We start from the raw sequence: 16,140 nt of genomic DNA, 5'->3' as shown, positions 1-16,140 counted from the left end.
AAAACCAAAAACCCAAAAACTTTTAGCGGAAATAAAAGTTACCCTCAAATTGATGGAAATCTCGACGTAGTCCTGTCGCCGCCGGTCGGACTGCTCGTACGCCGCTGGTTAGATCACCTCCCTGCCGCCTGAACCCGAAGAAACACAAATCGAAGAACTCTCAAAGTAGATGACAACTTTATTGCTTCTCTCTGTGTTTACAAAGTGCAACAACAGCACTCCTTACAAAAATCTCGACTAAACTCGAAACCCTAACTAAACTATCACCTCAATTGCTCTCAAAGCAATACCGGGAGGCCACCCCTCCCTCTCTATTTATACCGAAAACCTCCTACTCAAAGTAGGAGAACAACTCCTAATCACACTGGGACTCTATCCTTAATTACCAAACCAAATTACAATTTACCAAATTGTAATTCTCACAAACTCTCCGAAACCTGCAGCCACAGCCGGCCACAGAAAATTCACCGAGTCAGACTCAGCTTACCTTGCCACATGCCCAGGCCAGCCGACGCCCTGCTTGCATCACCAAGCCGAGCCGCTGCATGCTGCACAGTACGCATACACACATGCATAGCACAACATGCATCACCACGCTACTGCAATTCATAGTAGGCACACATATATGCATGCTACAGTACCACGTGTACTGTAGCACCATATACTCTTACTTTCCAATTTCTTTCGCGAACACCGACGCTTGCACGCACACCTCGTGAAGCCAGTTGCAAATATCTCACCCACACGGTGTCCATCCACCGTATGCCATCTCGTATCCAACTTCGTTACCCGGTATCCTTGACCGTCTGGACCTCAACTCCTCCCTGAGTCTAGAAGTTCAATTCTTCCCTTTTCAAGAAGTATGCATTTTATATATTTCTTCCCCTTTGACAATGATGTAAGTTATAAAAATCTAAATACACCTATAGCATGACACATCAATATTAATAATTAAGAATTTAGCAAGAAAATGTTGACACATCTAACTTTTTCCTAACTATTGAAGTTACCAAAAATTCAGTAGGACACGTGTTGGCTTCAATTCAAAACAACCTTAATGTGAGAGAACGTACCTAACATTAATTTCAGCACGCGGAATATATATCCTTTGTTTCTTTTAAATACTATTCAGATATCTTTTCCACGTTTCATCCATGGAATTTAATATTAAATACATATATCTTTTTTTAAAACATTATCCTATCTGAATGGATATATAATAATTCTTCCATGGATAAAATAAACAAGAGGGTTTGATATTTTTTTCCTATAAAAAAATTACATGATAAACCTTAGTAACGAAGCAAACCCTAGTTGGGCCGCCTCGAGATGGCAGCCCATTCCGGCCCAGGACACGAGCCATCGTCATCGGGGGGTCGTCTACTACTTGCTTCCTCCTCCCTACTCCGCCTAGTCTACTACTCTACTTCGCTCTCCGCCGCCGCCGCCCACCTCGTCTCGACGCCGGTGAGCACTCTCCCCCGCTGGAGATCCACGCGCCGCTGGTTGGATTAGTTCGGGCTAGGGTGGAGCGAGATTGGATCGTTGGATATTTGGTTTTTGGTTTTTGATTTTTTTTTTGTTGAATTGTTGGGGGGATTTGACTGGATTTTCCTCGTGCAGGATGAGGATGGAGGGTTCGTCGCCGATGGAGGAGGAGGAGGAGGCGGCGAGGCTGGCGGGCTCGCAGGGGGAGTCGCCGGCGATGCTGCACCCGAACGGAGACGGCGACGGCGACGGCGGCGATGATGAGGGTGACGCCAGCGGCGGCGAAGAGGAGCAGGGCGGTGTGGCTAGGGCGGGGGTTCGTCGCCGCGGCGGCGGCGGCCGTGTGCGCGTGCGTGGCAGGATTCCGCTGAAGAAGGGGCCGTGGACGCCCGACGAGGACAAGCGGCTGCGGGAGTACGTGGAGGCGCACGGCGAGGGGAACTGGAACCGGGTGCAGAGGAACGCGGGGCTGAACCGCTGCGGCAAGAGCTGCCGCCTCCGCTGGGCGAACCACCTCAAGCCCGACCTCAAGAAGGGGCCCTTCAGCAAGGAAGAGGAGGAGATGATCATCAAGCTCCATTTATGGCTGGGGAACAAGTGGGCTAAGATGGCAAACTCTGTAAGTGTGCTCCTCCTACTCTTTCATGGTTCCTTGGTTTTGCTAGCTTGTGCATTGATACTCCGTTCATTGTTAGTTTAGATTAGTAGCATGCTTAATATTTAGGTGCATTGGTGTATTAGTTGGATTAGAGCAAAAATATTTAACCACCTAAATTAAAGCCTACCAACAGTTTGCCTAGTGGGGAGAATGCATGCTGTCCACTCCAAATATAGGGGCCGCAAATATACCACTTGCTCGTAGATAGATGTATTCAGAGTACATCAACCAGTATTTTCTTCTGTATTGGCGATAGACTTTATTTTATTCATTTAATTGGCTCCAACTTGATTTAAATAGAGAATGGCCACTGGGCATACTTTTTTCTGAGTGTGGCGTAGTGCCATGGTGCAGACACATTTGACATGCTGCACTCTTGTAAATGGCCTCGTTAAAAGGAGTAGACAAATGCTTTGCCATTATTCCTTGTTTGCAGAGAATAACAAAGTAAGTCGTTCTTTTACAATTGTTGTTAGTCTTGTCTGAAATAGTATTTGGTCCTCCAACAAATCGAAAGAAAATTGATTCAGACCAATTATCCTTTAAATCTTCTTGCTTGTAGTGGCTTTACATAAGCAGGGGCAGAGCCTCATGGCTGCCTACCTGGACACTGGCCTCCATTGGCTGCAAAACCTTTGCAAGTTACAACTTAGTCGTATATATACTACCTATCTAGAAGCATGATATACTGCTTGATTAATATAAATTGTTTAGTTTATAATCAGAACAAACGGCATATTGTCAGTCGAGTATCCGTAGAAAACCAAACAGCGTATCTAAACTGTTTTTTAACTTTGATTTGATGCGATACCCGTGAACAAAATTCAGCTAAGCTTTGGCCTTCTATGAATTAAGTAGACCCAACCCTCCATGTTGGATGTAAGCTGTCTGTTCAATTCTGGATTGTCGTGGCACGAGAATTTTGTAGATAATGGATAGAAATTCGGCATCTGTAGACTGTAGTCACTGTTCTAGGTTCCTATTAGGATCGTTGTTTGTTAGTATTGTTACTACATGAAAATCGGTGTGATCGAGGCTATATATCTTTCATCTTCTGAATCTTTAGGGACAGCATTACTGGTGTGATGTGAGTGCCTGAGTGAGTGAGAGTGAGAGTGTGTCCTAGTTGCGGACTGAACACATAAAGAATTTGCAAAAGTTAACAATTGTTTTCTCCATATTGCATCACGATATCACATCACTAATTCACTATTTGTTGGTGGTTTGTACTACGCATTTGCAAACACCACGTAGCTAGCTAGATCAAGCTAGATATAACACCAAATCTGAGTTCTATCCTGAAGACTAGCTAGTAATCAATCGACTTAATTAGGATATAACGTGAAAATCGATCTTTGGCTGCCGTTTGTGTCAAGTTAACCATTCATTAGCTTAAGTGAATGGTTTTACTTTTCTTTTCAGAAACGATACTGTCATCAGGTGAAACTGCAACTAATATTGATGGTGAAGTCTGAACTCTGAAATGGATGGTGAAATACTGAAATTAATGGAAGAGTGAATAGTTTACCTGACAACCAGATGAGGTCGGCGAGGTCGAGACCCTTGCTCTGGATATAATCTATTAATCAAGCAGTATATAATCTATTAATCATGTATCCGTAGAATAGCTCTCGAGGTGTGTTCCCGAGAATAGCAGTCAAGTATCCGTAGAAAACCAAACGGCATATTGCAATCATGTATCTGATATTTAGATGCATTGGTGTATTGGATTAGAGGAAAATATTCTCTCTAGATTAAAGCCAGCTAACAGTTTGTCTAGTGCAGTCTTCTCCATATATACTATTTGCTAGTGTCTGGATATAATCAGTGGACATTAAATAGTTCTTTCTTATGTATATTGGTGACAGACTTTATTTTATTCAATTTAATTGTCTTAATATCGTTAGTTGCTAAGGACTTAAATAGAGAATGGTTGCCGGGCATACTTTTTCTTTAGTGCGTTGTGGTGCCATGGGGCACACGTGCTTGCAGTGCTGCACTGCAGAAAAGAAACTAGATATATATTTTACTGTTATTCCTCTTCTGTAGAGAAGGAACTCGGCTTGTTTGAGCATTCAGAGCTTGCACTAATTAGAAAAAAAATAGAATACCTATTTTCTTGAATCTATACAGTCAGTTAACACATGGAACTGTCTTTTTCCCTTGTGTTACTGTAAGCAGGCGGATGTACTGTGACTCGCTAGCTAGACACAATCTCGAAAGATGTGAATTTAATTTTCAATTCTTAGTTTTCTGAGCCATGTTATAAGTAGTGTCAACTTTTAAACTGCAACAGGAAAAGCTGACATCTAGGCCACAGGATAAGGTAGGGTCTGCAATTATTATGGGAGGATTCATTGACATGGTCATATATATTTTTAAACTTTTATTGGGTTCCTTTCCTGCCTCCTACTAAATTCCTATGAGTTTTTGTTCATCGAATAGGACTTCATCATATTTTCATTTATGTAAAGACAATATCATTCACTGTTTCGTTAGGTATGTTTAAATCCTCTCCAACTATTGCAACACCATGATACATCTTGCTATATTTGCCATTCTAACATCTGAGGTACAATGCAAATGCTTATTAGGCTAATGCCTTAAGGTTCTTTAGTCTAATTGCCTAGAAAAATCCTATTAGATCATATGTTAACTTGCATATCTGAACTTCTGTTGTTGTTATTGCAGTTGCCAGGCCGCACAGATAATGAAATCAAGAACTTCTGGAACACTAGATGTAAGAGAATTCAGAGAACTGGTGAACCTCTATATCCGAAGGAGTTTAATCATTTTAAGTTGACAGATCTGGAAGTGATGAACTGTGAAAGCCCTGATGAATCACGTGCCAAGAAACGAACAAATGAGGTTTTACAGGGAAATGGTCAAAGTTACAAAGAGGTTTTTTTCGATAATTTAGACTATAGTAGACCAGAAAATTATATTCGGCCAAATTGTGTGACTCCAAATTCTCTTCCAGTTGATGCCACAAGTCCATTTGGTAGTGCCATTGCCACACAAGATCAGTCAGTACCTTTTGGTAGTGCCATTGTCAGTGGACATCCAATTCTTGATGGCAACTTCTCTACTTCTGGGACCATACAGAGGCCCATGAATGTAGAGCTCCCTTCACTCCAATATCCCAACTATGACTTTAACAATAATAATGCATGGTCATATCACGACCCCTTAGGACATCCTATTGACCAGGTTGACTTTGGCTCCCTGAGATCAGAATATCTCTCTCCAAACAACAATGGTCTGCTGGATGCATTGGTTCATGGAGGACATGGACAAGGGGAACTTGCAAATTCCCAAGGATCTTTTGATGCTTGTTTTCCTCGTGTTCAATGCAATCAAGTGATTCAATCGAATGCTTTCTCTCTGAGTTCTTCCTTTCCAATCATTGGTGATGATCTCCTCGAGAACAGTAAGTGTGCTCACTCTTATTTTAACATGAACAATATCACATAAAACTTACTGTTAGTCTTTTCAGGTTGTCATGCTTTTGTTGGCATCAACAATAATGCAAGCAGCCTATTCCTTGACAGCCAACCTCCACCCTTGGTGGACCCTACTTTCTGGAGGCACGATGTATCACTAGAACCAAATTTGCCAGTTTATTGCCAGTTTAACGAAGAATTGCCGCCCTCAAATGAGCAGTTTGCCAAAGATGCAGATGACGCTTTCGGTCATGGGGGTCTTTCTGATGAGACCAATCTAGCTGCTGCAGGTCAAGGCGATGAACATGACCTTGAGAACCCCTGGGCGAGCATGCCCGGTGCCTGTGACATACCTGATTTTCCAAGTGAATGACTTGCATAGAGTTTGTGCGTGTCATTGATTTTGATCTCAACCAGTGAGAGAACCAAGAAGATCCTTTTTGCAATAACCATGCCTTTCAAGATCGTCCAATAAGTTTGTGGCTGCGTATGCTATTACTATCTTACCGTGGAGTTGTGTGCTATATGCTTTGCTCCCCGAGGAAATGTGGCCCTTGAACTGAATGTTGCCATTGTTTGTGTCGGCTACTTATTCGATTCATTAATGTTACATTGTTTGCTAGAATATGCTGAAATTGTATATTCGATTCATTGGTTTTGATTAATCAAAGACTATTGTCGTCATGTGGCAATTGGTACAACTTGAAGGGAAGTGAATGCTCTAATTGCTTGGGACATTGGTAGCTCCGATCTGGTGTTGGTGTTGCCCCTGACGAGGCGATGCTCCTTGTTTTACCTGCTAATAATTGCTCCTGTTCCGTGAACATAACTTATTGGGTAAGATGAGGAATGCTGCTCTTGAACGAACTATGTGATGCCTAAATTGAGCTAAGGATTTGTCAACTGTTATAAATTGTGCGAAGGATTTGTCGACATAAACAATCAGTTCCATCTTTGAAAATGGTTTGATGTGTGCCTTTTGGGCTTCCGGTTTCACATGATCGAAGACGGATTCACATATACGTCTTCTTTAGTACTATCATCTCGAGTGTGCTGATGTGTGCCTTTTTGCACGATTTCTCTGCATCTTGTCATTCAATTAACAGGCTGTTGCATCATCTCGCAAGTTGCAACTACATTTCGGTTATAGCCATTATATCTAAGGCATACTCTCTCCCCCCCTCCCCCCCCCCCCCCCCCCCACCAAAAAAAAAAGAGAAGATGTAGGTCGAGTTTTTTTGACGGATGGAGTACGATTTAATATGCTGTGTCTACTAAACTACGGAATTTTTCACCAACAAATTCAAAAACTAGAAATTTGTTTTCATGGGCAAGTCCTTTAAACTTAAGGGAGTCATCCATGGAAATTGATTTCCAAGAGTGGTCGTTATTTCGCTTGCCCAAATCATGTGATTTTTACAAGGCCTTGGTTGTAGGCGGGTCTAAAACACTATTGTAAACAAGTTCTTGGCCGCCCCGCACAAACTTTTTTTTAAGCAGTGGTGATCTATGAACGGTGGGAGTGATTGTGTTTGCGCAGGTGGCGGTGAAGCCTAAGCCCTTCTCTCCACTAGGTGCAGTTACTCATTGTGACACATCTTCATCACTAGTTACTGACTTTTATATCATCATGTAGGTCGAAGCTATCTTGTTTCAAATTATGATATCATTTATGCCGACAACACTCACTCTTTGTTTCTTTAGATCTAACTCTTTCTCTCTTTGGATGGACCCTACAAATTTTGAATGCATGTGCCTATAGGCTTGCTCATCACTTACACTGATAATAACTCTTCCACTCTTTAGATGCATCACTTACACTAACAATAACTCTCTCTCTTTAGATGGACCCTATGAATTTTGGCCGTGCGCCTATTGGCGTGCTTGTTAAGAGCATGAATTTTAGCACTGTGCCTATTTGCTTGCTTGTAAGTGTACGGGGTATGGAAGAACCGCCTTGGAATGGTGGGGCGGCATGCATGTTTATTTGCTTCCTAGCTTGTTGAAGGTATTATATAGAGTTAGAAGAGTTTCTTCATAGTGTAACTACAATCTATGTTATGGTATATTTACTGATTGGATCATAGCAATGTCGATACGTACGCACGTTGTTCTTTTTTTAGAGACGTTGTTTTAGAAGAGCTGTTTTGATTGTCCAAGTAGAGGATGATGATCCCTAGTGGTTATAGTTCGGACGGTATGATATTTGTTGTCTTGTCTTTTTATTTCCTTTTCTTAAAAAGTAATTCATATGATGTGTGCACAGATTGAGAGTGGTCTTGCACTAATTATACCGTCTTATTAGTTGTCTAAGATAAATAAAATTTCCTTCAAAAAGGGCTCGAAGAAAACAAATTGGATGAGTTTAGAACATATAAGTCACAATAACACCCAAAGATATATAACGGTTTCTATCACGAGTAGCCACTGAAAACAATTGAAAATGCAACTACTCCCTTCAATAGTATGAAGTGCACTGTGAAGCCAAACAAGTCAAATATTTATTTAAAATTTAAAAATTCCTCATACCCCTCAAGAACCTTTTGCACCTCCAGCTTCCTCCTCGCCTCCTCCTCCTCCCTCCTCATGGCCGCTTCCGCCTCTTCCTCCCGCCGCCGCTGGTTGAACCTCTCCACCCTCCTCAGCCACCGAACCCGCCTCCGCACGCAGTTCCGCATCTCCAGCGCAGCGTACAGGATGCCGGCCACGAAGCGCCTCTCCGCCGGGTTCGTCGGCAAGCTCTCCGGCTTGATCCCGAACGCGGCGAGCAGCCTCGGCTGGCCGTCACCGGTGGCGGCGGCGGTGGCGACGGCGGCGTTGCCCCTGTTGATGCACTCGATGAGAACCTCCTCGATCCCTGGCCCCGCCATGAACCCGAGGCCGAGGAGCGCGGGCCGGGTCGCCTCGTAGGCGCCCCACGCCATGACGTGGTACTCCACCAGCCTCCTGCTGCCGGCGTACATGTCGATGGCCTGCGACTCCAGGCGGCGGAGCAGCCGCGCGTACATGCGGAGTAGCTTGCCCATGTCGTGCTGCGCCGGCGGCGGCGCTGCAAGGGAGGGAGGAGGAGGTGGCTGGCCCACGTCGTGCGTCGCCGGAGGAGAGGGAGGAGGAGGAGGAGGTGGTGGTGGAGGTGGAGTCTGCTTGATGAGTTCCATGGCTTCTTCTGCAGACCACGCAATTACCTCGTAGATGGAAATCTGCCAAAAACGTAAATATTATGCTCATAATTAACTACTCCCTCCCGTCCCAAAATATTTGACGCAGTTGACTTTTTAAAATATGTTTGACCATTTGTCTTATTCAAAAATTTTTGTGAAATATGTAATAAGACTATATGTATACATAAAAGTATATTTAACAATGAATTAAATGATAGGAAAAGAATTAATAATTACTTAAATTTTTTAAATAAGACAAACGGTCAAACATATTTAAAAAGTCAACGACGTCAAATATTTAGGGACGTAGGGAGTAATTAATAAATAATATTCGATAGATATCATACAATTGATACGACTCTATATGAGTAAATCAGATTTTTTTTAATAATGAAAATATATCACAACCAAATAAATAAATTAGATCTAAAGATATTCTCTCCATCCCAATTTGATCATCACCTAACAATTTTGAGGTCTTCCTAAAATAATTATCATATAATAATAAGTGTCTCTTTATTTATTTATTTATTATGCAAAGGGTAATTGGGCATCGCTGAATGGAATGCATGCATGAAGCCATATGCATGCAACGACTGTTAGTGCAATTCCATGCAACATTTAAAGTGTGATGCAATATCCACCAGATATATGGAGCACCTTGATTGATGATAATTAATTTAAAAACATGAAAATTTTATTGTCCTTGTCTTTGCACCTTTTATTTAGGGGATGATCAAATTGGGATGAAGGGTATACTATTAAACTAATAATAAATAGAAATATTAGTTGTTTCAACGGAACATCGAAAACAAAATGCAACAATTTTAGTTTAAGTTATGAAGTTAGCAAGATGGATCAGCAGGTGCCTAACTAATTTAATCGAGTAATCGATCGGCAGCAAAAGAAATTAAACAACAAATTAATTTAGAGAATAATCAATATGGATTTTCTGTATTGTATTTGTATTGCATGATCGAAGGAAAGAATTAAGAGATCATGATCGAAGATGAGATCGATCGATCACCTCGGTGAGGTCGTCATCGTCGACCCATGGGGACGCTACGGACATGTTGGGGAGGACGGACGATGCCTCCGCTGTCAGCCTGCAGTGCGGCGGCCCTCCTGTGGCGGTGCACCTCGGGAGGTGGACGACGACGGACGGAAGCCGCGAGGGGGCGCGCGCAGCCATGGTTGCCGGCCGCACGACAACGGAGCCGCCGCTGATGAGGAGGCCGGAGGGGCGCATCATCTCTCGCTGCCCGCCGCCTGGTCGATCGGTGTAGTGTGTTGCAGGCCGGGGCTTAGGGTGTGTATATATATATATATCGATCGAGTTGGAGGAGGAAATTAAGGTAAAACCCTAAGCCCTAGGAGATTATATATATATAGTATACCTATTATTAATTACTAGCAAAAATACCCGAAATTGCTAATTCGCCGACGTCCGCGCGGATGAGGAGGGCGGCAGAAGCCGCGCCGCGCGTGGGATTTTTTTCGGTTTTCTTTGTATCTTTTCGGTATTTCTTCGGTTTTTTCCTTCCGTTTTTTTGGTTTTTTTACGGGATACAAAGTTTATATACGTGTACAGAAACTTTTTATGTGTATACAAACTTTGTATACATAATATATTTTCTAGTTTTTTTATTTTTTAATACATACTTATATAAAATTTATATACGTTATATACTTATATACAAGTATACGCCATATTTAACCAAGAACCCTAGCACCCAACCTTGGAAACGAACTCACTACGAGAGGGCGGGCTCTAATCCTTAAGAGCAAGTTTAATAGTATAGCCAACTACTGGCTCTAAATCGTCTATAGATAATCTAATAGCCCATTTATACAATAGTTAACTATAAAAATATACTACACCATTAATACCCGGTCCCACATCTCATACACACATAATATATTAGAATCCGTGTTGCAGCTAGCTATAAATCTGTAGCCCGCTTTCTTCTCTCTTCTCTTTTTTTCTCGATATATGCAGTGGTTATAGCTGGCTTATAGCCTACTATTGTACCTGCTCTAAGCGAGGAGATGACACAGGGTGCCAAAGGTTGGGGCCATCGTCGCGGCCGGTCTTTCCCCGGCCTCCGAGCGTCGTAACCAGTGCTAGGAGAAGCTGGATCGGGAACAAAGATCTGATTGGCACGGAGCAGGGGCGCCGGCGCTAGGAGATGTAGTACCAATTGGATCAGGAATAAAGATCGAATTAGAAATGGTAATAAAATTGGTCACTAGCATGCACACATTCTCCGATGTTGCATTAATTGTATTATGATGAAATCCGCGTCCATGCAGTTATATGATGATCAATTTGAGAAATTTTAGATTTTATTATATAATGATCAATTTGGGAAGGAGAGAGTACAATACTCTTTAAATACTCTTTAGCTACTTGGAGCCACTTTTTAAATAAATGGTTCAATGTTAATAAGATCGTGAATTACATAATACTTTAAAGAAATTGGCACTGCTAGAGAATTTGTAGTCCGGGTTGCAACCCCTTTAGTCCTATGTTGCAAACCAGGAATACGAATATGGGTTTGTGAAGGGAGCTATCTATTTTTGATTTCCTATTTTTTTTCAGCGTCATTATGTCAGGTGAGATGATAAAAACACTACAAATATTTTAAAAGACTATAAAAAGTGCCCGTGCGTTGCAAGGGAAGAAAAAACGAGAAAATTGAGGAACAATTGAGAAAGATTTACATTTTGTAGTTAATTAAATTATAAATTTCCCGGGATATCTAGGTATTTTTTAAATAGGTAGATGTATAATTAAATTAATTTATAAGTAAAGTAAGTGTGGGAAATAAAATAGCATGGCTGAATTTAATTTTTTATTAAATTCCTCATGATTATTTACACTCTTTGATTTTTTTTCTCGGAATTTTCAAAGATTAATTACTATTTTCTATAATACAAACATCATTTCAGCATTTATTTAAAACAAAATCTAAATAAAAATCCTAATTTGTGTATGGGCCTTTTTTAGCCAATTTCCTTCCTCAACCCGTAGGTAAGCCGGCCCGTTTTCCTCCTTTCTCCTTCCCTCCGCCTTCCCATATCTGTCCAGATTCTCTCGGTTGCCCAACACTGGCTGAAGCCACCTCCTGTGAAATCCGGTCATTTCCTTATAGATAATCCAAAATTGATCGAGGGTTTCGATTCTTATCATTTCATCTTTCCGTTGTCCCAAAAATCAGAGAAAATCCATTGTGTATCAAACTCGGAATTAAGTCCTATCCTAAACAAGCAAACTCTAAGTTTAGTCCATTTCAATTGAAAAAAAATCGCCGAAAGCTTTACATATTTTCTTTAATTAGGTATATGATATAGACCATTTGCTATAAGTATATTGGTATGGATGCATGCTTTGATACGTCCAAAAGTGCGACGGAAATTAAAAGGAAAAATATAAAGCATACCATGGGACCCACCATATGCTGGATGCACCACAAAAATCTCCCATCAATGGTCATGCCCTGTCCTCTATCCCATTCCGTTTCTCCTCTCTCTTTCTCTGCGATACGATCGCTCCTTCTCAGGCTTGTGACGTGCACCTGCATCCCGCAGTCCTGGCACCTTTTGCATATTTGAGTCTGGCGTCAATAGAGATGGCAACGGTGAATTCACCGTCGGGGTCATGCCCGTGTCCCCGTCACCACGGTGAAAATATGTCACCGTCCCCGCCCCCGTCAACTACAACGGGGCTATAATTTCTCCAGCCCCGATCACCACGCGGTGAATTTTTTCCCATGGTGAACACGTCCCCGGTTAAACAACATATTCATAGTCACATTATATCAAATATATCCAAAATGCTCCACTCAACAAATCAGCAAATTATAGATTACAATCACAGTAAGGATCATTATCATTTGTCATTACTTCATTAGGCAAAATACAAATAAACATCATATGATGACATGAGCCACAAAATTGCAGTCTAGACTCTAGAGCTAATATTAAACATCACATGATGACATGAGCCACAAAATGACAGTCTGAAGCTAATATTAGTTTCACAAATCACAAATGAGCATAGTCACTAAGTCAGCAACATATGAGTCTGGGGCTCCATCATCCAATGGATCATCACAATAAACAAAATACACAAATAGGCATCATGCACACGTTAGCTTAGAAGGCACTGTCTTCGACTCTTCATGTCTCAAACTAGTGCAAGTCCCTGCATGCAAAAGACAAGCAAAACATAGGCATTAGTCAATTATTTGATAGCAAGGAAATGAAGGGAGTACAATGCAATAGTCAATTATTTTTAGTTTGAAAAGAATACCTCCATCTTATCTTGGATCTCTTGAAGACAGCTCCAAAAGCTTGCAGGTTCTTCATTATCAGCATCTACAAAATTAGTTGTAATGATTATTATGCAACCATGACAATGGAAAATATAAATGATCACACTATGTTTGAATGGTACAACACATACACCTTTGTACTTGTTTCGTAGCCAATTTTGGGAACACATTAAGGCCTCCAAGATATCTGAAGTGAGTCAGCTGCGGTGCTCACTAAGAACCCTCCCACTAGTGCTGAATGCAGCCTCTGATGCAACTGGGCTAACTGGAATGGCAAATATGTCCCATGCTACTTTTCTCAATGTAGGATATTGTGTCCCAGCCACCTTACACCAATAAAAAATCTTGAAGTTTTCCATATTAATTGAGACTAACTCATCCTCCAAGTACCTATCTAGCTCAGATTTAACTATTATTGCTGGTGGCCTCCTTCAAGCAACACGTGCACTAATTGAAGACAATACACCTGAATTAGCAAGTGAATGAGCTGAAGATTCTGTGTTATCTTCATCCTCTTCCATTTCATACTCCTTCATGAGGTCATACAAATTGTTTTTAACCTCTTCAAGTTTGTCTGTACACTCCTCACTTGATTGGCTAGTAATGGACTCAATGAACCCAAGGAGGTAGTCTGTTTTAAACTTAGGATCAAGTATGGTGGCCAATCCCATTGGTCCTTGGATCTCCTTCCAATACTTATCAAACTTCGCAATCATCTCAGTTGACATTTCCTCTATAATATTATTGCCACATGCAGCCTATTGACGGGGGATACCCGTAGACCGGATATAGAGGGTATTGGGGTACGCTGGTACGAGGATCTACGTAGTACGACATCAAGCAAACAGGAAACAGAGATTATACTGGTTCAGGCCCCTTGGTAGGTAATAGCACTAATCCAGTTGATATGGGATTATATGATGGAAACCACAGATTAAAAAGGGAACAGTGGAACTCGACGATACCGACAAGATCGTAGTCGAGTTGATCCGACTAGATCTCCCGGCGACTTGGCTCCGATAAGCTCCGGCTTCGTAGGCTGTGGTGGAGTTGGCTCTGAGATTTGATGCCTTAGGTCCTCTTCGGGGTCCCTTTTATATCGTAGGTCACCTGTCTCCCAGTTGGACTCGGAGAGATCGGACCGAACACGATACAATGACGACCCAGTTCTGACCGAGTAGGACTCCTTCCATCTGTGAAATCCATGATGAATTTACTTAACGTATGGCAAAAACGTCCGTATATGCGTGAACATACCATATCGATACGTGACGTATATCGAAGGGTAGAGGGTATACCTTACCCGTAACCCTGACAGTAGCCCCTCGACTTCTGCTTGAATGAACTGGTGAAACTGATTGCGACTTCACATGTCGAAATTGTCGTTGTTCTCGTTGTGAGGACGGAGAGACAAGGAGTGATCGACAACGTCGAGTGAAGTTCAACGGTCATGAGTGAATTTAAATTGAAGTCCGAAAAACTGCCGCGCGTAACAGACCCAGAAATTTCCGGCGGTCATCTCTCTCCTTTCCTTGGAATTCGCACCGGCGGAGGTGTGTCTATTTAAGGGAGTTTCAGGGATCCAATTTGAGGTCTGCCCGTTGAAAAAACTCTCCAGCTTCCAAGCGTCCCTCGTCTTCTTCGCTCCCGCAAAAACCCTAGCCAACTCATCTCGGTCCTTTCTCCGGCGATCTCCGGTGGCCATGGATCTCGACAAGTCTACCTCCACCAGTGCGTCACTGAAGAAACTGCAGGAGGATGGCGCCCTTCCCGGTCGCGGGACCGCGGAGAGGAAAGTAGGAGGTACTGAACCCCAGCCTGTCCTGGGTCGCATGGTTGCGGTTGAGGACTTTATTCTCTGCGGTTTTCTTCCTCCGCCTTCTGAATTTCTCCTTTTGGTCTTGAATTTCTATGGTCTTTCCTTGCTCCATTTGAACCCCAACTCCATCGTCTTCCTGAGTATTTTTCACCTTTGTGAGGCCTACATTGAGGTAGAGCCGTTTCTTGACCTCTTCCACTTTTACTATGAGTTACGCTGGATGGAATCCAAAAAGGTGTCCCGGTGTGTTGGTTTCTGACTTCGGGATGGCCTGAAGTCGCGATACATCCCCTTTCAGTGCCCCTCATCTCGCAGCAAATGGCGGGGGAGGTGGTTCTATCTTCAGGTAGAGGATTCGGATCCTGCCTTCGTTGTTCCTGAGGAGCAGCCAGACAAGGTTCCATCTTGGGCCACCAAACCTGCCTTGACCCCGTCCCTCCAATCTTTCATCAATATCGTTGACGACCTCCGAGAACGGGGGTTGTCGGGGTATGAATTGCTGCCGATTTCATTGGTAGGCGGATCCAGCCGCTTCAGGCTCGAGCCCATCCTGCCTTTGATTATTCTGGGCCAGAGGACGCGACCCGGGTTTCTCCTCGGGGTATTTCCTTTTTAGTTAAATTGACTCCCTTATGCGCGTGTTCTTCCCGGCTTATCGGATTCTGTTCTCGATCTACAGGCTTGAATAGCGCAACCGTGGAGCGCCGCGTCAGCCAACTAATGATCAGTGGCCCGACAACGGCGAGCAACGTCCCCGTCCCCCTTTGCGAGAAAGGGGCAGCCGAGCGTGACGCTGCCATCAATGTAAGTGTACTTAGCGGTCCTTTTGCATTTTTCTTCCGGGATCGCATTATGACTTCATGAAACGTAGGCTCTCCCTCTGACTGATATCATCGGGCCACTCGTGGACCATCAGGTGGCGGCATCGCTGAAGGAGAAGGTCGCCAAGGAGGCGTCTGATGCTGCTGCTGCCGCTGCCACGACGAGTGGCGGCGATGTTCTGAAAAAGGGGAGGAAATTCTCCTCTGTAGTCGGACATTGTCGGAAGACACCCACCCCCTCGGTAAGTTCTCCTGTTATTTGATCACGTAGTCGGAAAACTTCCACCTCACATCATATCGATTGTACTCCAGGCCTCGGACGCGTCTCCCCCCCTCCGCGACGGCAGCGGCTTGTGACGCTCAGCGAGAAGTAAGTGAATGAATTTGAGGTTTCGTGATTTCGTCGAACTCTG

At 43.0% G+C, this 16,140-nt stretch overlaps 2 protein-coding genes across 3 annotated transcripts; one reads left to right on the top strand and one right to left on the bottom strand.

The window, feature by feature from the left end:
* Positions 1–1,386: 1,386 nt before the first annotated feature.
* On the top strand, positions 1,387–6,324 carry LOC127777983 (transcription factor MYB101-like). Of its 2 annotated transcripts, XM_052304605.1 has the most exons (4): positions 1,387–1,467; positions 1,624–2,107; positions 4,838–5,576; positions 5,643–6,324. In XM_052304605.1, the coding sequence occupies exons 2-4, from the start codon at positions 1,625–1,627 to the stop codon at positions 5,960–5,962; spliced, it is 1,542 nt and encodes a 513-aa protein (XP_052160565.1). In that variant the 5' UTR covers positions 1,387–1,467; position 1,624; the 3' UTR covers positions 5,963–6,324. The 2 variants fall into 2 exon arrangements, with proteins under 2 accessions (XP_052160565.1, XP_052160564.1); XM_052304604.1 differs by having other exon boundaries at positions 1,419–2,107.
* Positions 6,325–7,699: 1,375 nt separating this feature from the next.
* Positions 7,700–10,024, bottom strand: LOC127777766 (uncharacterized). The gene is made up of 2 exons (XM_052304383.1): positions 9,778–10,024; positions 7,700–8,789 (listed from the first exon to the last, which is right to left on the bottom strand). The coding sequence occupies exons 1-2, from the start codon at positions 10,000–10,002 to the stop codon at positions 8,091–8,093; spliced, it is 924 nt and encodes a 307-aa protein (XP_052160343.1). The 5' UTR covers positions 10,003–10,024; the 3' UTR covers positions 7,700–8,090.
* Positions 10,025–16,140: the final 6,116 nt, after the last annotated feature.

Source organism: Oryza glaberrima, chromosome 6 (genome assembly GCF_000147395.1).
Source record: "Oryza glaberrima chromosome 6, OglaRS2, whole genome shotgun sequence".
NCBI lineage: Eukaryota > Viridiplantae > Streptophyta > Magnoliopsida > Poales > Poaceae > Oryza > Oryza glaberrima.
This window is presented reverse-complemented; position numbering and strand designations above follow the sequence as displayed.

What these genes read in the sequence shown, in the direction of transcription:
- LOC127777983 (XM_052304605.1), top strand. Translation starts at nt 1,625, where the DNA reads ATGAGGATGGAGGGTTCGTCGCCGATGGAGGAGGAGGAGGAGGCGGCG. An exon ending in GGGCTAAGATGGCAAACTCT is followed by an intron (nt 2,108 to 4,837) that starts GTAAGTGTGCTC and finishes TTGTTATTGCAG; the next exon opens with TTGCCAGGCCGCACAGATAA. An exon ending in TGATGATCTCCTCGAGAACA is followed by an intron (nt 5,577 to 5,642) that starts GTAAGTGTGCTC and finishes TAGTCTTTTCAG; the next exon opens with GTTGTCATGCTTTTGTTGGC.
- LOC127777766 (XM_052304383.1), bottom strand. Translation starts at nt 10,002, where the DNA reads ATGATGCGCCCCTCCGGCCTCCTCATCAGCGGCGGCTCCGTTGTCGTG. An exon ending in ACGATGACGACCTCACCGAG is followed by an intron (nt 8,790 to 9,777) that starts GTGATCGATCGA and finishes CGTTTTTGGCAG; the next exon opens with ATTTCCATCTACGAGGTAAT.